The following is a 24,581-nucleotide window of genomic DNA, read 5'->3' on the forward strand; positions in this document are numbered from 1 at the left end:
TTATCAGAGTTAGTAAGGCACATATAAACAGTAAGAACATTTTGATGTAAGAAAATTGCTAATCTGGCCAGTATTCAGTCTCATTATAGAGCAGAAGAAGAGTCCCATAAGTAGGATCAGTTGCATGGTGGCCGCTGAGGTAGTATCCAGAGTACAAATAGTGCTGTGTAAGGAAGGCAAATGTAAGTTTCAGTAACATATCAAGGATCTGGAGACAAAGGTACAGTGTACAAAACCATCTTAGACTCAGGTAGGTCAGCAAAATAGTATGGGTCCATTGAGGTATTCAGACCCACGTCCGGACAGAACAAAGGAGCTATAGATACACAAACATCCCATGCATTGGTCAGATCGCCTCCATTGAAGTTATAGAAATAGGGTGAGTCTCGCTTCCCGACGTCACACAGGATTGCACAGTTTAGGATTATGTCAGGAGGCACCAGAGGCTCGATATGTATAGGGATATCTCCCACCGCAGCTACGTCCCGATTTTCAAGTGGACACAGGAAGGATGATTCACCTCCCCGCAAATCCTCCAGCTGCCTGCATAATCTAATGGTGGTGGCTTGAATCTCTCACAGGATATATTGTAGAGAGGAGTCCATGTTTCAACAGTAGTCTACTAAGATGTGACAGAGGAACAGTGGTAGAAATAGACTATCAATGTAGTTGCTAAACGTAGATAACTACTCTCAGTGCCGCAGCCAATCTTCTAGACAGGAGAAATGGCGTCCGCGCTCCAAAGATAGCCACCGTCACCACTCACCGCCACTTGAATCGCCGAGTATACGTTACTGTAGGGCAGAGGGCAGATATAGGGGCACTCCTGTAGTGGCAGGGTTTACAGCAAACCCCACTCTGCTGCGCCACCCGATGGATCTGTGAGCCAGGCAAGATGGCGCCGGCCCTCACCGAGCGGACCGCAGCAGCGAGTCTCAGCAAAGACCGCAAGCCGCTTCCCCGCTAATGTACTCCAGGGACAGCACCAGCGCGCATCCCCCCAGTCCACTTTACCAACCGGAATCAAGATGATACAGTCTGTGTAGAGCAGCCGACCGTGGATGACAATAGTGACCGGGAGCAAGGGCAGTAGTAGGCACAGCAGATGTCGTAGTCGGAGTGGCAGATAAAGACCGCGCCAGTGTTGCAGGAGGGGCACCAGGTGGTCAGGCAGATGTCCTGTTGTTAGTGTTGGGTGCAGAGCCGTCTGGTAGCTTAAAAAGGATATTAAACAGGATAGGGTACAGGAGCTCCAGAAAACTGCTGCCGGCACCTAGCTCGTCCAAGCCACGCCCCCCTGGTCTACCATAGTTATGTGAATGCTTCGATATCCAGCAAAGTGTTCAAGTATTAGTGCTGCGATTGCTAAATTTTGCAATCACACCATGGGGAGGAACTCATCATGCCAGACAGCCTTGTCCTGCGCCTCCCCCCCACATGCTAGTGACAACAGTTGTAGTTTTCAACTGATGCTGAATTAGGCCCAAATGCAGTAATGTGACAGCTGTGGAGGTACTACCCTGAGGACACCTGTAAAGCACCCTGCACCCCACTATAGGTCTGTTTCATATTTGTAAGTAAAGAAGAAAAATAAAGTAACTTTATTGGGTGTATTCAGTGCAACTGGCGAGGGGGTTTTTATGGCGAGGATCGCTTGTTTTCGGGGAGGATCGCCGAAAACAAGCCATCCTCGCTGTTTAACCCCCGCGCTGGGCGCTCATCCTATTCAATGTTCCGGGTGAATCCTCGCTATCAGAGGACGGCGAGGATTCCCCCAAATGGTGAGGTTCACGGCTAATGCAGGGAGCCCGCTGTATTTAGCCACGAGCTTCGCCATTTTGGCAGCCGCACACGCCATTTCCATCTCACTGTAAGAACCCAGCGAGGTGTAAACGGCGGGTGCAGGGGGGTCAGTTGAAAACTGACCTGTGAGCTGTGATGGCAAGAAATGTATTTATTATTTATTTACAGTTTCTTATATATCGCAGCAGTTCCCATGAAAACACTGGGCGTACGTATGGTAATGCGGCCGTGACGCATGTGTGGGGGGCGGACAGCTGACATAGCCGGATGTCAGCTGCCTGCCCATATCCCTGCTTTCATATGGAAACATGTCCGCTCGGTCCATCATTCGATAGTCGGCGACCATCGGAGGATGGGGGAGGTTCCCACAGATGGAGGAGGTGTTGACATGAAACATCTACTCGCGGTCCGTTCGCTCGGCATCTTGCCGCGTTCGGACAGTGTGAGCGATGCGTACGGTAGGCGGGGCTAAGAACACTTGGTTCCTGTCCGAAATACGCATCCCTCCGAATCAACTAGAATAAGGACCATAGTTCCATATAATAGAGTAATAATTTTATGATTTAAAGTAAAAACAAATCTGGAGATCTCCATATATTAGATCATTGTTCAGTTTAAAAAAAAAAAAAAACATGAGTTGCCAAATCTGACCACTTGGGTTAAGTGAATAGATCACTACTGGCATCGTTGCTGCCTGGTGACCACACACAAAAATCTTTATGCTATTTTGCCCTGACACATTGCACATGTATTCTGTTTCTCGTTCACAGATAGTTCGAGTCTTGTGGTGGTACTACTTTTCCAAACTCATTGAATTCATGGATACTTTCTTCTTCATACTCCGCAAAAACAACCACCAAATTACCGTCTTGCATGTTTACCACCATGCGTCCATGCTTACAATTTGGTGGTTTGTCATGAATTGGGTACCCTGTGGACACTGTAAGTTAATTAAGAAAGTTATTTCACCATTGGAAACTTGTATATTGCTTTTTGAATACATTGTACAAGATGCAATTAGCATATATTATAATAATTATATAGCATTTTGTTTTATTACAGTGGGCATTCTATATAGTGATCCTTCCACGCTGCTTTATAAATAGATGTGATACAGCATTTATTACACATTCATGATGCGGCTCTGTAAGGAGCAAGTCAGTGGTTTATGGGTTTGTTCAAGGGCGTAACTACCACAGGTGCAAGGGGTGCAGCTGCTATGGGGCCCAGAGCTGAAGGGGGCCCATCTTTGCAGTCTAAGTAATGTGGGGTACACACCACGACGAATGTGCATCATGAGCGGGTCGTCAGTGTTTCTGCAGACCCGCTCACGATGATGCGGGGGGGGCACGACCCGCTCACGATGTGCACCTTGAGCGGGTCCGATCCGATGGCGACCCGCACCCGGCTGTATGGTCATTATTCAGATCCTACCTGCAGCAGGTAGGATCTGAATAACGGCGGACCGACCCGCGGGACCGCGCAACGTATCGGTCCACACCAGGACAGAAAAGGGCCCAATCAGCACACAATCTACATCCAATTGGTCGGAATTGGATCTAGATTGAGGGGATCGGGCCCTAGTCGTCCTGGTGTGTACCAGGCATAATATGTTTTACATACATTTATCACCATCAGCTGCTAAATAGGGGCCCATACAAACTTTTGCTATGGGGCCCATGAATATGTAGGTACGCCTCTGGGTTTGTTACTTTTGTCTGTGCATGGAGGCTTATGTGGACTCATGAGGACCTTATGGTGATCCTTAAACTGGAGAACTATGGGTTTTGTGAAGTATTTATAATAAAAAGAAAATTGATTTGGTGTGTGTGTGTTAATACACTTGACTTTTATCTTGTAATAACATAAAATTCACCAATGATGTCTGGGTCCCATAGGAAAAAATAATCACTGTCTCTAGGGAAATACTTACTGTGCCAACTGCACTACTTGCAGTATATTGTCTTCCTCTTCCTGGAATTTGCAAAGAGGTCCTAGAAGCAAACGTATGGTGATCCAATGAAAACAGGCCCATCTTGCATCAAATACGAATGGATTACCTCAATTAGGGCCTGATTCAGAATGGATTGCATATGCTTAGTTGCACTCAAACAATACAAATGCAGGAGGAGGTGCATACACTGCCCTGCCTACATCTGTAATCGCTAAAAACTGTGATCGCATCACAGGTTTAGAGGAACATCGAAACCATTGGTCATTATGTTCCTCTTCTTGCGAGGCCAAGAAAACTGCATTCATGACGCAGTCCTTGGCCTCGCCACGCCTGAGAAATGTGGGCAACACACCCCTATTTTCCTGAGCGCTGGACACCCTCATCCCTCCCCACGTATGCCTCTGCAATCAGGAAGAGGAATGAATGCACAGCCCAAAATGAGTCCTGCATGTGTACAGATTCCCGAAAATGGGGATACTGCGCAGGTGATCACATAAACGATCCCTGTAAATTAGGCCCTTAAGGCTTCCATACACTAGTGTGAAATATCACATGCAATACCCATTTAACTCACCTGGCAGCTCCCGGGCAGCTAAATCACATATGATGCTATCCCAGTCATGCCTGCGTGATTCGATAAATCCTTGCAGCAGCACTTGAGATCTGCATCACCTCGCAATCGCAGGAAAAGGACATGCGATGTGACAGTTTTCATACGATCCATCGCAATAAATTCAAATGCATGAAAATTGCCCATTTCGCCCAAGTAGATGGGGGCCTTTAGTGTGGTAGTTTTTCTTGTTTTTAAAATGACATGTTTTTGTTGACTAGCATACAGTACAGGTTGAGTATCCCGTATCCGAGTATCCGTTATCCGAATTATTCCGAAAACCATACATTCCAGAAAGTGAAAAAAAAATATTTTTTTTGCTAAAAACTCACTGGGGACATTTGTAACAGCATCACTGGGGACATGATATGTAACTGGCACTATATATGTACAAGAAAATGATTGCTTGGCATTCAAATTCAATATCTGAGATAGTACACAAATTTTGTGTCATGTTTTGAAACCTTGTTTTTTGAACAAATAAAATATATTTGTGTGTATTTTATGTGGTAATAAAATATATTTGTGTGTATTTTATGTGTTTATACAGCAAACATGCAAGATACTTCAAAATACATAATTGAAATATTAAAATATTCCGAAATACGGAATAATCCGTTATCCAAAATTCTCCTGGTCCCAAGCATTTTGGATACGGGATACTCAACCTGTATTATCTTTACACATTATACGTATTTAAACACATTCTTTTTTGGGGGGGGGGGGGGGCAGGGTTTTTATGTAATACTGTTATATTACAAGTATAACAAGATCATAGTCTTCAGTGAGGATGCTGCACTAGGGGGGAAGTAGGCAGACCTACAGGCTTGCCTTCTTAATGCTACCTAATGTGTGCTAGCACGCCCTTACCGTACTCTGGTTACGTCACCTCGGCCCTTCCTTCTCCATTCCGCTTCTGTATGGATAGACACATTGCAGAAGTTTATGTACTTTTCATGAGCCCCAAAGTGCTTTGTTATTATATATTGCTGAACTGAAAGATCCACTTCAAGGATTAAATATAAATATATTTAAAAAAAAATTGTGATGTTAGCTAACAGTAGGGCACAAATTAAAGCCAGGGCAACAAAAAAAAACCATTGGAACTGTCTTCATAAGCCCATTTGCTCCACAATTATTTTTTAGTCATATTTTTTAGTCTTGTTTTAGTCATATTTTGCATAAGGATCCAATAGGCAGATTTTATTATCTGTTATCTAACTCTGAAGAGGTGTGAGAGCAAGTAACAATTAGTAATAGTGATCTACTGAGCTTTTCAGTAATTCAGATCTAACCTTTCCCTACAGCGCTGGCAGCCTAACGCTGCACCTGACCTCTATGGCCATCAGGTGGCACTCAGCGGAACTAGGTTTAGGCATGCACACACCCCTACATCTCAGCATGACAGAGCCTCTGCATAAGTGATGGGTAGTTCAGTAAATGCCCCCAAACAGGCAATCCCTTATAAACAACTAGTTACAATCAAATCAAATCATTTACTGAAATAGCCACACTTATTCCAAGGTTTATAGGAAGAAACTACTATGATGTAATATGGAGGAGTGGGCTAGGTTACTAATCCACTCTACTATAAGAAACCAGACTCACTATGACCAGAGTCAGGTCTGTGTCACATGATTAGTGGCCACCATAACAGGTACCCCTAAAACCATGCTAGCTAGTTCATTGGATAGATTGTTTGCTCATAGATGTAGTCCAGATGATCTTTTAATTTAGAATATGTATTTATTTACACTCTTTTTCCTTGTAGCTTACTTTGGTGCAACACTCAATAGCTTTATTCATGTCCTGATGTATTCCTACTACGGACTGTCGGCTATTCCGTCCCTGCGCCCCTATCTGTGGTGGAAGAAGTACATCACTCAGTGCCAACTGGTAAGCCTTTCATTCATCTGTCTCTTGGCAGAGCATACACAAGTAAGTGTGAATCTGCTATCTGAGCATGTTGTTTATCTCCACCGCCCACCAAGGGAATTTTCTCACGTCTCTGTCACAGATTAGATATGTAAGTAATAAACCAGATTCCTTACAGATGAAACCTGATACAGCTTACTTTACGCAATATCTGTTGTGTGTGCATTATATTATGTGGGGTGTGTGTATATAGATTCTACTGAACATTTAACAGGCCAATACCTTGGTTATATGTTTGTTCCTACGTGTAGTTTTCCTATATGAAGTAGTCATTTCCTATCTATACATTTATGTAGAATGAGATCCTGAATGAGGCACAAAATTACTGTATGCTTCTGTTGCTGGTCATGTTTGAACAGTATACCTGTAGCACCCTCTTCATTTACTAAGATTGAATCACCATCCAGACTATTTATTTTCCATAAAGTAAAGGTACATATTGAATATACGGTATGTTGCAGAGCACTTGTGTTTGATTCCCGGTACTCTGTACATAACAGAGCTTACTGTAGCTGACTGTCTCATGTTGTGTTTTGCTGCAGACTCAGTTCGTCCTGACCATGACTCAGACCAGCTGTGCGATGGTTTGGCGCTGTGCATTTCCCATGGGATGGCTGTATTTCCAGAATGGCTATATGATCTCTCTCATCATTCTCTTCACCAATTTCTACATTAAGGTAAAGGCTCCATTTTAGAAATGCCATATCTTCCCCATAGCATATAGTTATACTGGCTGTGTAGGCAATAGCGTTCTTCCTTAGCGTGCTTTAGCATTGCGAGATTGGCAGATGTCCTGAGTGATGTGCAGTTTGCTCTGTTCCAAAAATACACAAAGATACACAAAGCAGTTTTTATACAGAATACGTGAAATAACTAACTTTTACCTTTTACTTACATGGGTAGTGAAGCGATCTTAAAAATATACTTCTCAAAAACTTATGTTGGAGCCGGAGAACCCTCTTGCCTTGTGTGTCCATTTTGTAGAACTGCTTCACAACTGGATAGTTGTGTTTCAAGCATATTCTTTAGATCTTAACATTAGTATAGTGTTGGAAAAAGGGGGGAGATTGGGGTGCGCTACTCAATGTAAAATCTGTACCTCCCAAAAAACATAATTAATATAACATTTTTAAAATTTCATTTCTTTAAGTTTTCGTCCACAATGATTAGGCCCAGTCCAAGTCTGGAAAAATAGTCCTTTTATTAAAGATCAAAGGGTTTTGATCTTTAATAAAAGGACTATTATTTCAGACTTGGACTGGGCCTAATCATTGTGGACGAAAACTTAAAGAAATGAAATTTTAAAAATGTTATATTAATTATGTTTTTTGGGAGGTACAGATTTTACATTGAGTAGCGCACCCCAATCTCCCCCCCTTTTCCATTACTACACTGTTCCTCACTAACAGGAGGAATTTTGGTGGTGCTGCACACATAAATTAGCGCAATACAGAGTCAAACCCTTTCTTCTGTATTAGTATAGTGTTATTAACAGGGAAGATTAAATTAACCATGGGCTGAGTCATGCAGTCTGTTCCCTTAGATAAAGTGCTCAGAGCTGATTAATTAGAAGCCAGGGAAAAACCAGGCAGCAGTTACTGTTAATTTCTGCTTGCACCTCCATTGATTTTAGTATTCAGTGATCCTGTAAAAACATGCTGAAGGGAGAAGGAGACAGAGAGTAGAGTACTGCCCTGCCTAAAAAAATGTACATTCTAACAGCTAGAGAATTTTTTGAGTAAAATATATAGGTGGGTATTCAATGCCGGATTCCGACTGTCGGGACATTCCGACAGTTGGAATTTCTAGCAGTTTTCGTTCCTTTCAACAGAGAATCGGTATTGAATTATGTATTGACTGTTGAGTGTTGGAAAGTCCGCAAATCTGCAAAAACGGCCGCAGATTGTCAAAAAACGTCTGTGAATTTGACAATCCGTGGCCGTTTCCGACAAAACTGATCTGACTTGTTTTAAAGTCTGATCTGTTTTTTGGAATCTGAGTTCCATGCCGCTGGTAATGGCAACACTGAATAGGCGGAAATAGCGTCCGGGATTGAATACCACCCATAGTGTAGAGGAGAATTGTATAGAGTTATGGGGAGTGCTGGCGTGCTTTAATAAAAGGTACATTTTAAGCATGCATTTGATGACAGGGAAACTCATAGAGATTCTGACAGGACGAGGGAATTCTAGAGAATGAGGGCACTTTGCGCAACATCTCCAGCATGATGTTTGTACATATCCTGTAGGATCTATTTTTACCATTTGCTCCCCCCTTACAACATGTTTACACAACTGGTGAGAGGAAGGGTGGGCCAGGAAGTGAGGGAGGAGAATATGGTGTGAGAGGGAATGGGGGAAGGCGTGATGATAAAGGAGCAATGAGAATGGGCAGAGAGATAGTGATAAGAGAAAGAGGAACCACTGGGGAGCGGCATTGGTACAGAACAAAGCAATATTTTAAGTAACTACATGATAGGAGGGAACAGTTCACATGAGAGGCAAAATAAAGCAAATAAACACCGTACAAATAGGGTTAATCTATAATGATTGCAGAGTATTCAGGTTCACAAATACATAATACCTCTCTGGCATCCACACTGCATAAATATGCTTGTGCAGTACAGACATCACTGGGGGCAGTACGGATGGTGTAATGGTTAGCATTACTGCCTCACAGCACTGAGGTCATGGGTTTAATACCCACCATGGCCCTAACTGTGCGGAGTTTGTATATTCTCCCCGTACTTGCGTGGGTTTCCTCCGGGTACTCCGGTTTCCTCCCACAATCCAAAAACATACATACATACATTACAAAATTAACCCTAGAATGTCTGTGTGTGCATGTACATCTGGTAGGGAATATAGATTGTAAGCTCCACTGGGGCAGGGACTGATGTGAATGGTCAAATATTCTCTGTAAAAGTGCTGCGGAATCTGTGTGCGCTATATAAGAAACTGCTAATAAATAATAAATAAATAAACTGGAACCGTGGTGCCATCCCAGAGTCTACTGGACAACTGTGCTGCAAGAGGAGAAACTGCACATGTGCCTCCTCCTCTCTTATGGCCCCCATACACTAGGGCGACTTGTCCTTAGGACAAGTCGCCCCCGACTTCCCCCTGAGCTTCCCCGGCTGCTCCCCGGGGGAGCTTGATTAGATTGGCACTTGATGTGCCATTTTTTACATGTGATAAATCGTCTCGATTTATCACATGTAAAAAACCCGGGGAGCAGGGGGGGGGGGGCTAAGAGGTGGGAGCTGGTGGGAGCAGGGGGGCTGGGGACGCTGCGGGGGACACGTCTGTGTCCCCCGCTGCTGGGGACGCTGCGGGGGACAGCGTCTGTGCGGCGAGAAGGTAGAGGGAGCAGGGGGGGCTGGAGACGCTGCGGGGGACACAGGCTGCATAGAGCCGGGCAGGGGGAGCCGGCCGGGAGCTGTCAGTAATGAATAAAAAAAAAAAGCCCATACAATGAATGGGCAGCCTGTGATTGGCTGCTGAGCGCTCTCTCAGCCAATTGCTGACTGGCTGAGAGAGCGCTCAGCCAATCACAGGCCGCCCATTCATTGTATGGGCTTTTTTTTTTTATTCATTACTGACAGCTCCCGGCCGGCTCCCCCCTGCCCGGCTCTATGCAGCCTGTGTCCCCCGCAGCGTCTCCAGCCCCCCCTGCTCCCTCTACCTTCTCGCCGCACAGACGCTGTCCCCAGCAGCGGGGGACACAGACGTGTCCCCCGCAGCGTCCCCAGCCCCCCCTGCTCCCTCCACCGCCCCACTAGGTCCCAAGTCGGGTGGTCGGACGTGCAGCAGGTCCGACCACCCGACGCAGATCCGATGCGCACGGGACCGCGCATCGGATCTGAGGGGACATCAAAACTAGCCGATTTTGGTCCGATTTCGGCCAGATCCGACTGATCTGGCTGAAATCTGACCAAAATCGGCTAGTGTATGGGGGCCTTTAGGCCCTTTTTCAGATCTGATCGCAGTACAAATTTGTTCTCAAAATGGGCAAAACCATGTGCACTGCAGGTGGTGCAGATATATAACGTGTGCAGAGAGTTAAATTTGGGTGGGGTGTGTTGAAACTGAATCTAAATTGCAGTGTAAAAATAATGCAGCCAGAATTTACCCTGCTATTTTGTTATTTCTCACTCAGTGTGCAAATGGTATACAAAATATTTTTTCCTAACCAGAATTACTCCCTTTTAGCACCTGAGTGACATTACAATCTGATTGAGCAGCTTGCCAATAAATGTGTTGTGCAGTATTTACCCTGCACATAAACAAAATAACTCCCCCAAAACTAAAACACTCTCTATACCTGTTACATCTGCCCCACCTGCAGTGCGCATGGTTTTGCCCATTTTAAGAACAAAGTTGTACTGTGATCAGATCTGAATAAGGGCCTTAAACCATACCTGAGCCCGGCATTGACAGCAATATTAATAATGAGTCATGCTGACTCCTTACAGTATGTTGCTGCTGCGGCCAGCCTGTCAGGTCTGGGGTCTGTTGTGTTCCCGGCCCTGACCGTGGTGGACCAGTGGAGGGCGCTGTGTATCGGAAGGCTGGAGGCCTGATGAATGACATGCACAGAGGCAAGGCCTTGCGTACCAGAGTGTTGGCGGAGACCGTAAACAGAGGCGCGGTGTCTAACCTGCCAGCGGTATTCACCAGGGACCCCCGCAAGGGGATATGGACTTCGCTGCGTCTGACAGGCAGGTCGCGGCCCTCTGCCCTGGCCCTCTGGACGTAGGCTGTGAGTAGTAATGATACTGGAGACACGGGTAGGTGGAATAGTCTCTGGGAGGCTCAGTGTGAAAGTGTCAACACTGATGTCGACAGCAGGGTCGATGGGATCACTCAACTGCACGGTGGTAATTGCAGGAGGCTTCTGGAGATGGTATGCCAGGTGAGGATGTAAACAGGAGTAGTTACTCGACTGCAGAGTGGAATGGCAGGAGTCTTCTGGAGATGACAAACCAGGTAGTAACGGCAGAATCTGCGAGAGGTACACGGGGAGACCGGATAACCAGGAGCCTTTGGAAACAGCTGAACACAGGAGGTACTGAGGTCAGATGAACACAAATTCAAGGCGATGACTGAAAGTTAGAGGCCGGAATATATCCCCCTCGCTGAGTACTGATTGGCTAGCTGCAGCAGCACCAATCAGTACAGGGAAAGAGTGAGCACACCTGAGAGGTATGCAGGTGTGTGGGTCAGAGGTTACCCTGGCTGAACAGCGGGATTGGATCCTCTGGTCAGCTGAGCGCAAGTGTCATGGCGGCGCCCATGACGCGCGGAGTCCAGCGTGCCGGCATGTCGATTACACGGGTCAGCACCAGCCACACATGGGACATCCTGCCAGACACTGACAGCGACCAGAGGCCTTACTCTCAACACTGACCACCGGGAAGGTAATGGACGTGGTCTCAGACGGGGCTGAGACCCACGGTTTGTGACAGTACCCCCCCCTTTTAGGGTGGGCACCGAACACCCTTTAGGCTTGGACGGGTTCTCTTCATGGAATACTTTGAGTAAACGGGGGGCATGCACATCTTCTGCATCTGCCCAACTCCTCTCCTCAGGACCGTATCCTCTCCAATCAATAAGATACTGGAGACGCCCATACCTCCGACGAGAATCAATAATTTTGTTTATCTCGAATTCTACTCCCCTGCTGGTTCGAACTTTGGGTAATGATGGTGAAGAAGTCTGGAAGCGATTCAGGATGAGAGGACGTAACAAAGAGATGTGGAATGAGTTGGGAATGCGTAAAGATTTGGGTAACTTCAGTTTATATGCCACAGGATTGATCTTTTGTAGAACCGTGTAAGGACCGATAAATCTGGGAGCAAATTTCATAGAGGGAACTCTCAGTCTGAGATTCCGTGTAGAAAGCCAAACTCTATCCCCTGGACGCAACTCAGGAACAGCTCTCCTCTTGCGATCTGCAAAGAATTTGTACCTTGTTGAAGCTTTCTTGATGTTAGAATGAATCTCTCGCCAGATTTGAGAGAAATGGTTAACGGCTGCTGCGGCTGCAGGTACATCTATAGCAGGTAAATCTTCAAAATTGGGGACCCGGGGATTTTGTCCATAGACTATAAAGAAAGGGGAATGACCAGTGGTAGTGTGGTATCTGAAGTTATGAGCAAATTCTGCCCACGGGAGGAGTTTCGACCAGTCATCTTGAGAGGATGATATATAAAGACGTAGGAAGGTCTCCAGATCCTGGTTCACCCTTTCTGTCTGACCGTTGGACTGGGGATGATAGCCTGAAGAAAACTTTAATTTGATTTGGAATGCATCAGACAGGGCTCTCCAAAACCGTGCTACAAATTGTACCCCACGATCGGACACAATTTCGTTAGGCAAGCCATGACTTTTGAAGATATGTTGTACAAACAGCTGAGCCAGACTGGGAGCGGACGGTAGCCCGGGTAACGGGATGAATCGGGCCATCTTGGAAAATCTGTCAACTATTACCCATATGGTGTTATACTCTTGAGATTTGGGTAAGTCGCAGATAAAGTCCATTGAAATGTGAGTCCAGGGACGAGATGGAATGGACAGAAGATGGAGCTGGCCGGCTGGAGCTTGTCGGGACACTTTGTGCTGTGCACACTCTGGACATGAAGCCACAAACTCTTTCACTTCCTTGCCGATTTGCGGCCACCAATAGGATCTCTGAAGAATTTTTAATGTCCCTTGGGCGCCAGGATGCCCAGAGAATAACGACTTGTGTGCCCAGGAGAGAAGTTTCTGACGCAGTTCAGTGGGGACAAAGATTTTACCAGGAGGAGGCACAGGCGACACTTGAGTGGGAGCAAAGGCGATGGGGTCAAGAATGGGCAGATTCTCCTGCAGGTCAGAATCCTCTTGCATGGAACGAGATAAAGCATCCGCTTTCACATACTGAGTGCCTGGACGGTATAACAACTTGAAAGAGAAACGAGAGAAAAACAAGGACCAACGAGCCTGTCGAGGATTCATACACTGGGCAGACTGGAGGAATAACAGGTTTTTATGATCTGTGAAGATCGTCACGGGGAACTTGGCACCTTCTAAAAGATATCTCCATTCTTCGAGAGATAATTTGATGGCCAATAATTCTTGGTCTCCAATGGAGTAATTTCTTTCTGCTGGAAGAAACTTGCAAGAGAAGAACCCACAGGGGTGGAGTTTTTCATCATTGTTCTTTTGGGATAGTACAGCACCGACTCCTATGTGAGAGGCATCTACCTCAAGAAAAAAGGGTTTGTCGACATCAGGCTGGGACAGGATAGGAGCAGTGACAAAGGCTTGTTTTAAAAACTGGAAGGCTGCGACGGCTTCTGGAGGCCAGCTGGCTGGATTAGCCCCTTTCTTGGTGAGTGCGGTGATGGGTGCAATCAACGTGGAGAAGCCTCGAATGAATTTCCTATAGTAGTTGGAAAACCCTATAAAGCGTTGGACTGCTTTGAGGGAAGTGGGTTGTGACCACCCATTAATAGCCTCCAACTTCTCTGGATCCATACGTAAGTCGAAACCAGAAATGATGTAACCCAGGAAGGGCACGGAAGGAACTTGAAAGGTACATTTGGAAATCTTGCCATACAGTTTGTTTCGGCGAAGACGAGACAATACTTCCTTGACCTGAGTTTGATGAGAGGATAAGTCTTTTGAAAAAATGAGGATGTCATCGAGGTATACCACAAGACAAACGTAGAGCATGTCCCTGAAGACCTCATTTACAAATTGCTGGAATACTGCGGGGGCATTACAAAGGCCGAAAGGCATTACCAGATACTCGTAGTGACCATCCCGGGTGTTAAATGCGGTCTTCCACTCGTCACCTTCACGAATTCTTATCAAGTTGTATGCCCCACGGAGATCCAATTTGGTGAAGACTCGGGCACCTCTTACTCGGTCAAAAAGTTCGGTAATTAAAGGAAGCGGGTAACTATTCTTGACTGTGATATTGTTTAAACCTCGGTAGTCAATGCACGGGCGAAGGCCTCCATCTTTTTTCTTTACGAAAAAGAAACCTGCGCCTGCTGGGGAACTTGAGCGCCGGATGAAACCTTTCTGAAGATTCTCTTGTATGTATGTAGACATAGCTTGGGTCTCAGGAACAGACAATGGATAAGTTCGACCTTTAGGAGGGAATTTCCCTGGGAGGAGGTCAATTTTACAGTCCCAATTACGATGAGGAGGAAGAGTATCAGCAGACTGCTCGCAGAACACATCAGCGAATTCACTGTAGACTTCAGGGAGCCCAGGAAGAATTTTTACATTGGCTGAACGAGTGGGTACCACTGACTTGATACACTGCTGTTGGCAATGAGAACTCCATTGCTCGATCTGTAGCGTCTTCCAATTGATGTTGGGATTATGAAGACGAAACCAGGGAAGACCGAGGACGATTTCATAAGAAGATTTGGGAATGACGAGAAATTTGATCTGCTCCTGATGCAGCATGCCGACTCTAAGGGTGAGGAGGCTGGTACAGAAACGAACCTCACTGCCTGGGATTCTGCTGCCGTCAACTGCTGTAACAGCTAGGTGTGGAACTAATGGTTCCATTGGAATCTTCAGTTTAGTAACCAGGTCTTGAGAAATAAAATTCCCGGCCGAACCGGAATCTGCCAAGGCGGTGCTAGAATGGGCACCGGCAGGGGTATCCAAAGATACGGGCAAAACAAAGTCATTTTCTGGGGGAGATTTCACCACTTGACCCAACCTGACTCCTCCCTTACAGGTTAGGCTCGGTCGTTTCCCGAACGCTCGGGACAATTATTAATGAAATGACTAGGAGCAGCACAATATATGCACAGACGATTGCGCTGCCTACGGGTACGTTCTTCGGGAGTCAGTCGTGATCTACCCACTTGCATTGGTTCTTCACGCGTAGGAGACTCAGAACGAATCTTGGGAGAAACTTTGGGAATTAACTTCTTGTGTTTTTCTAGTCCTCTCTCACGAAGACGTAGATCAATCTTGACACATAGGGATACAAGATCTTCCAATTGGTCAGGAAGATCGCGAGATGCCAGCTCATCTTTAATCCGGTCAGAGACTCCTAACCAGAAGGCAGCTGTCAGGGCTTCATTGTTCCACTGTAATTCAGAAGCAAGAGTTTGAAAGTGGATTACATATTGCCCCATGGGGCGGGACCCTTGCTTAATCTGGAGGATGTCGGTAGCTGCTGACACGGGTCGACCTGGCAAGTCGAATATGCGGCGGAAGGTCTAGATGAATTGGTCATAGTCTGCCAGCAGAGGATCCGCTCTTTCCCATAAGGGTGATACCCACTTCAGGGCAGAACCAGTCAATAACGACACCATGTATGCAATTTTAATTCTGGTCGTAGGAAAGTTCTGAGGGATCAATTCAAACTGAATTTGGCACTGGTTGATAAACCCTCTGCAGGTCTTGGGGTCACCATCGTATTTGGTGGGTGCTGGCAGGTGAAGACGGGAAGGTAGGGCTGGTGTTGCTGACCCTACAGGAGAGGTTGACACAGAAGTCGACAGGGACTGTTGCAGGGTGTCCAACCGACTGGACACATCCTGTAGGAATTTAATCACCTGCTGCTGAGTGGCTTCTTGGGTCTCCATTCTGGCAGCAACATTTTGAAGAACCGCTGGTCCCACACTTGGGTCTTGAGCCGAGTCCATCGGCCTTGAATTTACTGTCAGGTCTGGGGTCTGTTGTGTTCCCGGCCCTGACCGTGGTGGACCAGTGGAGGGCGCTGTGTATCGGAAGGCTGGAGGCCTGATGAATGACATGCACAGAGGCAAGGCCTTGCGTACCAGAGTGTTGGCGGAGACCGTAAACAGAGGCGCGGAGTCTAACCTGCCAGCGGTATTCACCAGGGACCCCCGCAAGGGGATATGGACTTCGCTGCGTCTGACAGGCAGGTCGCGGCCCTCTGCCCTGGCCCTCTGGACGTAGGCTGTGAGTAGTAATGATACTGGAGACACGGGTAGGTGGAATAGTCTCTGGGAGGCTCAGTGTGAAAGTGTCAACACTGATGTCGACAGCAGGGTCAATGGGATCACTCAACTGCACGGTGGTAATTGCAGGAGGCTTCTGGAGATGGTATGCCAGGTGAGGATGGAAACAGGAGTAGTTACTCGACTGCAGAGTGGAATGGCAGGAGTCTTCTGGAGATGACAAACCAGGTAGTAACGGCAGAATCTGCGAGAGGTACACGGGGAGACCGGATAACCATGAGCCTTTGGAAACAGCTGAACACAGGAGGTACTGAGGTCAGATGAACACAAATTCAAGGCGATGACTGAAAGTTAGAGGCCGGAATATATCCCCCTCGCTGAGTACTGATTGGCTAGCTGCAGCAGCACCAATCAGTACAGGGAAAGAGTGAGCACACCTGAGAGGTATGCAGGTGTGTGGGTCAGAGGTTACCCTGGCTGAACAGCGGGATTGGATCCTCTGGTCAGCTGAGCGCAAGTGTCATGGCGGCGCCCATGACGCGCGGAGTCCAGCGTGCCGGCATGTCGATTACACGGGTCAGCACCAGCCACACATGGGACATCCTGCCAGACACTGACAGCGACCAGAGGCCTTACTCTCAACACTGACCACCGGGAAGGTAATGGACGTGGTCTCAGACGGGGCTGAGACCCACGGTTTGTGACACAGCCACCTTGACAAAACAGGATGATGCATTCCGGAAAATTTCCTCCACTACCCTACTCTTACCTCCTCCTCTCTCTGATGCCGCTTGTTGCTGGGGCTCCAACGTCACGACCCAGTGACCAGCACTAAAGGGAAATCCAGGGGAATGGACCTGCCCTGCCTGGTCTCCACCGTCGCTGCATAAGTCGGTGATTGCATGGATCAGTTACTGCTCTCTCTCTCTCGCTCTCTCTCAGGGTGGCCCACTTAGCGCGTCTTCTTAATGCAGGAACACTATTGCACAAACATTTCTACCTTTCATGCTTCATATCTAATATACGTGTATGTAACACCTTAATATCATTCGCTTTACAAACGTGGACACTTTCATTTGGAAACATGACTACTAAATCACTATAATGACTGACAATCATTGTGCAAAACTTCTTAAACCTAAACATTCTCACAACCCACTTATATGTTTAATTTGTTTAAAGTTTTAAACCACACTTGCATCAGTCTTTTTAATGGCTCTTATGTATGTTAAGATTACTAAATTAGTTCCAATAAACATAATGAAATGAGTCAAATCATGTCATTAACTAATGGCTTGAGAATGGGTTGACTGCGTGCGTATTGTTAAGAGTTGCCAATGAAATCACCCACAGAGGCTGTTCGCCCGCACAGTGCATGATCTTGCGTACACAGGAGCACACAAGTGTCCGGATACTTTGAGTCCACTCCCCTTTGGGTACTGTTGCGAATGCTCATGTTCGCATGTGTTATGTGCATAAATTTGCATGTCTGCATGCGTGCGACTACCATTTGCACGAGTGCATGTGAACGTGCATGCAAACGAATCAATCAGAATAAGGTCCATAGTCTATTATTGTTCCAATATATTCAAATCTGAAAAAACTCACAAAAAGAAACCAGACATCGAGCAATCCCATTTGGTAATTGAAAGGATGTTTAATTTCATAGATTGCACTCACATGAAAACGATTGGTAATCGCACATCTAGTATCACAATGGACATGCAGTTCTGTGAAATTCTTTTTCCAATATGAGTAACTGCAAAAAACTCAAACTGCAAATATAGAGTGCCAAGAGAGTTTTTCATGCAGAAAACATTTCTTTAAAAAAAAAACACTCACATAAAATTGTGAATAAATTGTATATAACCACTGTGTGGGTTATATATCTCACGGACACCAATCAAGGTATTGTGGGCAACAGGAATGATCTGTTACGGAAACTTTTCCACTCCCTTGCTTTTCTTTAGCGTAATGGTGCGCAGTTAAGTGATGTATCTTTGGCTTCAACGCGTTTTCAGAATAAAAACTTTTTCATCCGAAGCACAAGTACGTCTCTTCAAGGGACTGTCATTCATACCTTTGAGTGACAATGTTGCTGTGAGTGTGCAAAATATCCGCTAAAAATGCCAGGGTTGTAGTCGAGGAATATGAATCTCTTTAGTTATTGCCTGCAAATGATCTGAAGTCAATTAATTGAAGTCTAGTTAAATATTGCGCCAAAATATGTCGCTTGAGTGACGCTGGCATTTTTAGCGGATATTTCAGACATCTCTCACAGCAACGTTGGCACTCAAATGGTTAGTCTCCCAAATAATGTCCAAACAAGGACTTCTGTTTCCGTCCAAAATCCCGTAACCGGAAGTGATGTTCCGCCATTCTGGCAGCAAGTGCGGCACTGCACCTCGACGTGCTGTAGTGTTCCTCATTCTTCACTAGTGTGCATTCCATTTCCCAGTAATGCATCGCCGGAAGTGTCATTACATCATCTTGGTACATATTGATCGGAATGGAACACGGAAGTCTTTATCTGTGCCGTCCTGAGTTTTCCCCCCCCCCCCCTCCCCTCGCACGTCGAGTTTCCCCACATGCATGCAAATGGATGTTTTGCATAAACATCCATTTGCAGCTTAAGTGCGGGGATTAAATTATAGGGGGACAAATCTAAGACACTCTCTGGTGTTTTTATGGGGATGCCCATGAAATGCTGGGTGTTCCCATGGGCGTGACCCGTGCCCACCACCCCACCCCTCCTGCCCACACTGCTTTGTGTAAACGGGCCCGGCGAATTATCAATTCACCATGCCCGCTCGCAAACGGAGCCTGAACATGCGCATAAATTAACATACACCGTCCCAAACCATCGCTCCCTTGTGCGAATGCGCAGGGGAGCGAATGGGTCAGAATGAGGGCCTTGGGGCCTGGATATCTATCAACTGTGCCAGGCTGGTACACCATTTATTTTCTGGTGTATGCAATTTGGAGCCTACAGGTGAAAGACTCCTTAGTGGTACCACAGGCTGCAGTTGTAGAGGTGTGCGCATTTTAAACAGATTTGTTTGTCTCAAGTTTTTTAAGGAGAGGTGGAACTGGTATCTTGAGGCTTATACTAAGATTGGATACATCTTTTTGGGATGACTGACTCAGCATTTTATTGTTTTCTTTCACAGACTTACAGCAAGAAAACCTCTTCACGAAGGAAAGATTACCAGAATGGCTCAGCGAGTGCAGTGAATGGATACACAAATGGCTTTTCTTCCCTGGAAGACAATATCAAGCAGCGTAAACAAAGAAGGGATTGATCAGAAAATCCAGCCAGCTTTTTACCATGCCACATGATACAACATCAAATTGAAAGCACAGTATAGTCTGTGCACTGACACCCTTACAGCTACTGTAACTATTCTTAGTGAATATAATGTGATTAACATAGGCCTTAATAAATTCCACCCGTCATAGCAATGCCACAGAAACATTACAATTGCTTACAAACCTAGCGGTAGTTAATGTTATAGTCCTGCCAGCTAAATCAGGCAGTAAGACAAGCTTCGGCATGCCCTGCTGCTATCAACAAGTCCCTTCATGCTCTGCCAGCTTCTGGCGTTCAAATCTGATTCTGTCAAGGTATGACGGGACTTGCAGAGAAACAGCATCGGGAGAGTCACAGGTTGCTCCCCTCTGCTCATACTTATAAAGCACTTATTCCTCATCCCCTTAAACCACATTATCCAAAATGGAATTCAGATTTGTGGGGATGGCTTTTACCATGTTAATACAGCCTTGGATTATTCCAAAGTGAATCTGTGTATATTGTTTTTAAAAATGAATCCATATGTTTTATTGTCTGTATCACTTTTTAGATAAGCAAATCTCTATATTATGCATACCTCACAGTTTTCTGGACACCCCTGTAAGTGTCTTTCATGAGATAGAACATGGTAACAATTAGACTACATCAAGTAACATACTATCTCAGGACTGTGCGTTATGTCTCTGGGTTGTGACCAAACATAGTCATTTTTCATTTAGGAAGTGTCACCACAGTTGCATACGGTTACAGCTTGACACAAACTCTCAGTTCCACATTTAACTTGAGATTATGGGCCTAGAATAATTAAGGTTGATAAGAGCATTCCCATAAAGAGAAGCAGCATATATGTGGAAGCACTTGTATTTAGTTGTATTGCTAGATAGGTGGAGAACCCTGAACATTAACTGTGGCTGCTTAGCCCTTCTTAGTGCCCCGAAAGGTACTCTGGTATAGCAGATAACTTTGTCACTGACCTGGGTAAGGGATCAGTTATTGTGTGTTCATGTGCCCTTGAAATAGACTATGGATACAAAGAAAAGTATTATTGTAGTAAATAACACTGCTGTTGCCTTACTAGTTTCATATTCTAGGTGCTGACTAGCAATTTATAGTTAGCAAGAATTATAATTAATTTTCTAATGCAGGATACTAGTGTATTTGCATTAGTACTTGCTAGTGTATTTGTACTTGCCATTTGAATGAACTGCCTTAATAAGATAACATTTAGGTAATAGGACCCATGACTTCCTACAGGTTAGGGGAAGAAAATCTGCTTTTTTAGTAGAAATAGTTTTCTTAGACGTTATTTGTATTATACCTACATTACCTTCTAACAGTGGGGACAGTGATTTTGTGGGTTGAAACAAATATTCAATTGATCCACTAGTAACTTATATACTTTCTCATCACTTCACTGGGAACCAATATTCTGTCTTGTCACTTCACTGGGAATCAATAGTCTGTCTCATCACCTCCCTAGGCACCAATAGTATGATTTAACAGTTTATTAAAACCCAATAGTCTGTCATATTAATCCACTAAAAACCAATGTTTGGTTTTACCTATTCATTATGATCCAATATTTAGTTTTATTAACTCATTATTAAATAACAATCTATCCCACCAATTCACTAGTAAATTATATATTGTCTTCACAATAGTCTATTATTCACTAGTAACCAGTGTTTTGCTTATCTATCCAACAGTAACCATGACATCACTGATACAAAAGTGATGTAACTAGCTCCTAATGAATTCTTGGTTCTTCCCACAAAATATTGTTTCTACTCTGTGAAGGCAACAGTTACACTTTAATTTGAGGATGACTGCAAATTAGTAAAACATTTCCTGCAGATTAAAGTTTTCATTTAGTGTTATTTAATTTTAATGGAGAGTGTGTTTGCTTCCTTAATGAGTTACCCTAATAGTTTTTACTGTATCACAGTTTTGTATTTTGTTTGAATTGTGCTTAAGCTACTTGTTTGTATAATTCATGTTCAGATTTTGCACTCAAGGGAAGCTAATGGCCTAAACCATACCGGTATATATTTGGGTGCTCAAATGTATATGGGTCACCATGGCATTCACACCTAAAAAAAAATTGTTCATTAACAGCTTATGGAGTTTTTTTCAACTTAATGGACTTGTTAAAAAAACTCCCTACAGAAGACTGCTGTCTGGCCCCAGCACTAAAGACATGAACCATTTTACTCCATAGCATTTCTGCAACGTACTGCACTGAAATATTATCCTACATGGACACCAGAATTTACTTACCTTTATGTCTATTTTGCATATTGTGCATCTGTTTCATATACACTGTGGCCGCAGCCATAGGTGATGAATGAGTAATCTTGAGGTTGCAGCTTGCCAATTAACTATGAACCGATGACATCACTGACAGTTTGTGGGATTGGCAGTTGGATGGTTGGCTTTAGAGAGAAACAAGAATAAAACATTGCTTTAGTGATATCACTTGTTCAATGTGTCTTAATTGGCTAAAGTCTAGTATATTAGTACAGTTGATATAATAGCTGCCTCCACTATGAAGTTGACCGGTGCATCTTAAAATACATGTCAACTTCTGCTGTTCAATTAAGATTTTGTCTTTGTATAGTAACAGTATAATTTGACCTAGTTTTTTTTATTTTGTTCTGTTTTTATTCAACTCAGTGCAATAAGGGAGGACCAGATATGTATGTCATAGATCCTGCAGTGAGCAATTTAGTCATATTGATGCCAAGGAAGTTGTATGAACGTATTGTGTTTTTCAGTTCTTTAGTTGCCTAACGTCCACCACTGGCAAAGTCATTTATACATTAATACACATGTCAGATGTGTCTGTTAATATATTAAAAACATGAAAATATACATTGACAATGGTTGCTTTATTCAACGCTTTGCACCTTAATGTATTGGGCGGGGGTCTGCTTGAATGTTACACGGGTTAATCTGGGTCCAAGAAATATATATTATTACAAGCAGGTCTAAGTGAGTAATTATGAAATTGAAGCACTGTTTCTGGTGATCATATTTGTAACATAACTACTGAGTTTATTTTAAATAGATTTTATTATTCTTCAAATGTTATTGTTATATTTCTTTTAGGTTGTCAAAAAGTTCCACAGCACCATTCAGAGCAGTATTACACACAGGCTAAATATATTAATATAGGGGAAGATGTATCAAGATTTCTAAAGAGTGGAGAAGTGGCCCATTGCAAATAAAGAGATTCTGACTATTATTATTATTAGAGCTAATACCCTTCTTCCTAATAATTACTATAAAGACTATAGCATAATACAAAATCATAGCTCTAGTAAAAATACAAAACAAATATAGCTAGTAACAATACAAGAACTGTAACCTCAAACAATTGTAGTTTACAGAAGAAAATACAAAATATAAACCAAGGGAAGGTAGGGTAGCAATCATTGGGAAAAATATATAATCTGCTTGTGAGAGCATGCGTTCCAAGATTGGAGGGGAGAGTACAAGAGCACAACACAAAGAGAGTGTGCATATGGGGAACTAGCAAAACCATGATCACTAACGTGCTCTGGCCAAAGCTCTCAAAATGTCCCTACAACCCATATGGAGTGGTGAGGCCGTCGTGGGTACAGTGCATACAATTTGGAAGTACAGTACCTTGGTCCAGCTTCTCATCTGCTAAGCTCTTTTTTTTTCTACCAGCCTTTTTCCAAAATGGAATAAATACATTTTTTTCCTCAAAATTCTACACACATTACCCCATAATCACAATGTGAAAAGAGTTTTTTGGAGATTTTTGCTAGTTTATTAAAAATAAAAAAACTAATAAATCACAGGTACATAAGTATTCACCGCCTTTGCCATGAAGCTCAAATTGAGGTCAGGGGCATCCTGTTTCCACTGATCATCCTTGAGATGTTCCTACAGCTTAATTGGAGTCCACCTGTGGTAAATTCAGTCGATTGGACATGCTTTGGAAAGACACACACCTGTAAATATAAGGTCTCACACTTGTCAGAGCACAAACCAAGCATGAAGTCATAGGAAATGTCTGTAGACCTCCGAGACATGATTGTCTCAAGGCACAAATCTGGGGAAGAAACAGAAAAATATCTGTTGCTATGAAGGTCCCAGTGGCCTTCATCATCGGAAAATGGAAGAAATTCGGAACCACCACGACTCTTCCTAGAGATGGCCGGCCATCTAAACTAATTGGGGGGAGAAGGGCCCTAGTCAAGGACGTGACCAAGAACACGATGGTCACTCTCAGAGCTACAGCATTTCTCTGCAGCAATTCACCAAACAGGCCTGTATGGTAGAGTGGCAAGACGGAAGCCACTCCTTAGCAAAAAAAAAAGCACATGGCAGCCTGCCTGGAGTTGCCAAAATGCACCTGAAGGACTCTCCGACCATGAGAAAAAAAATTCTCTGGTCTGACGAGGCAAAGATTGAAAATAGAATAAACTAAATTTTTTTCCTCAAAATTCTACACACATAATGACAAACTGAAAAAAAGATTTTGCGAGATTTTTGTATATTTATTAAAAATAAGAAAAACAATGAGAAATAACATGGCCTCGATTTGGCATGAATTCCATGCGTCATTGTTGGTGGAAACCAGGTACCGCTTATCACCAGGCCAATACCATCCCTACAGTAAAGCATGATGGTGGTAGCATCATGTTGTGATATCTTTTTTCAGGAACTGGGAGACTAGTCAGGATAGAGGGAAAGATGAATGCAGCAATCTACGGAGACATCCTGGATGAAATCATACTCCAGAGCGCTCTTGACCTCAAACTGGGGTGACGGTTCATCCTTCAGCAGGACAGCAACCCTAACCACGCAGCCAAGATATCAAAGCAGTGCCTTCAGGACAACTCTTAATGTCCTTGAGTGGCCCAAACAGAGCCCAGACTTGTATCCGATTAAACATCTCTGGAGTGATCTGGAAATGGCTGTGCATTGATAAATCCCATCTAACCTGATGGAGCTTTAGAGGTGCTGCAAAGAGGAATAGGTGAACCTTCCAACA

The 24,581-nt window shown here is 44.4% G+C and overlaps 1 protein-coding gene across 4 annotated transcripts in view; it reads left to right on the plus strand.

The window, feature by feature from the left end:
- Window positions 1-22,426, plus strand: part of ELOVL5 (ELOVL fatty acid elongase 5) — an 80,528-nt gene extending 58,102 nt beyond the window's left edge. For all 4 annotated transcript variants that reach the window (XM_083177330.1, XM_083177331.1, XM_083177333.1 and 1 more), the window contains exons 5-8: window positions 2,574-2,745; window positions 6,139-6,263; window positions 6,845-6,979; window positions 19,416-22,426. In XM_083177330.1, the coding sequence (XP_083033456.1) occupies window positions 2,574-2,745; window positions 6,139-6,263; window positions 6,845-6,979; window positions 19,416-19,547 (564 nt within the window). In that variant the 3' untranslated portion in view covers window positions 19,548-22,426. The remainder of the gene's footprint in view (window positions 1-2,573; window positions 2,746-6,138; window positions 6,264-6,844; window positions 6,980-19,415) is intronic.
- Window positions 22,427-24,581: the final 2,155 nt, after the last annotated feature.

Source organism: Crinia signifera, chromosome 3 (assembly GCF_055691185.1).
Source record: "Crinia signifera chromosome 3, ASM5569118v1, whole genome shotgun sequence".
NCBI lineage: Eukaryota > Metazoa > Chordata > Amphibia > Anura > Myobatrachidae > Crinia > Crinia signifera.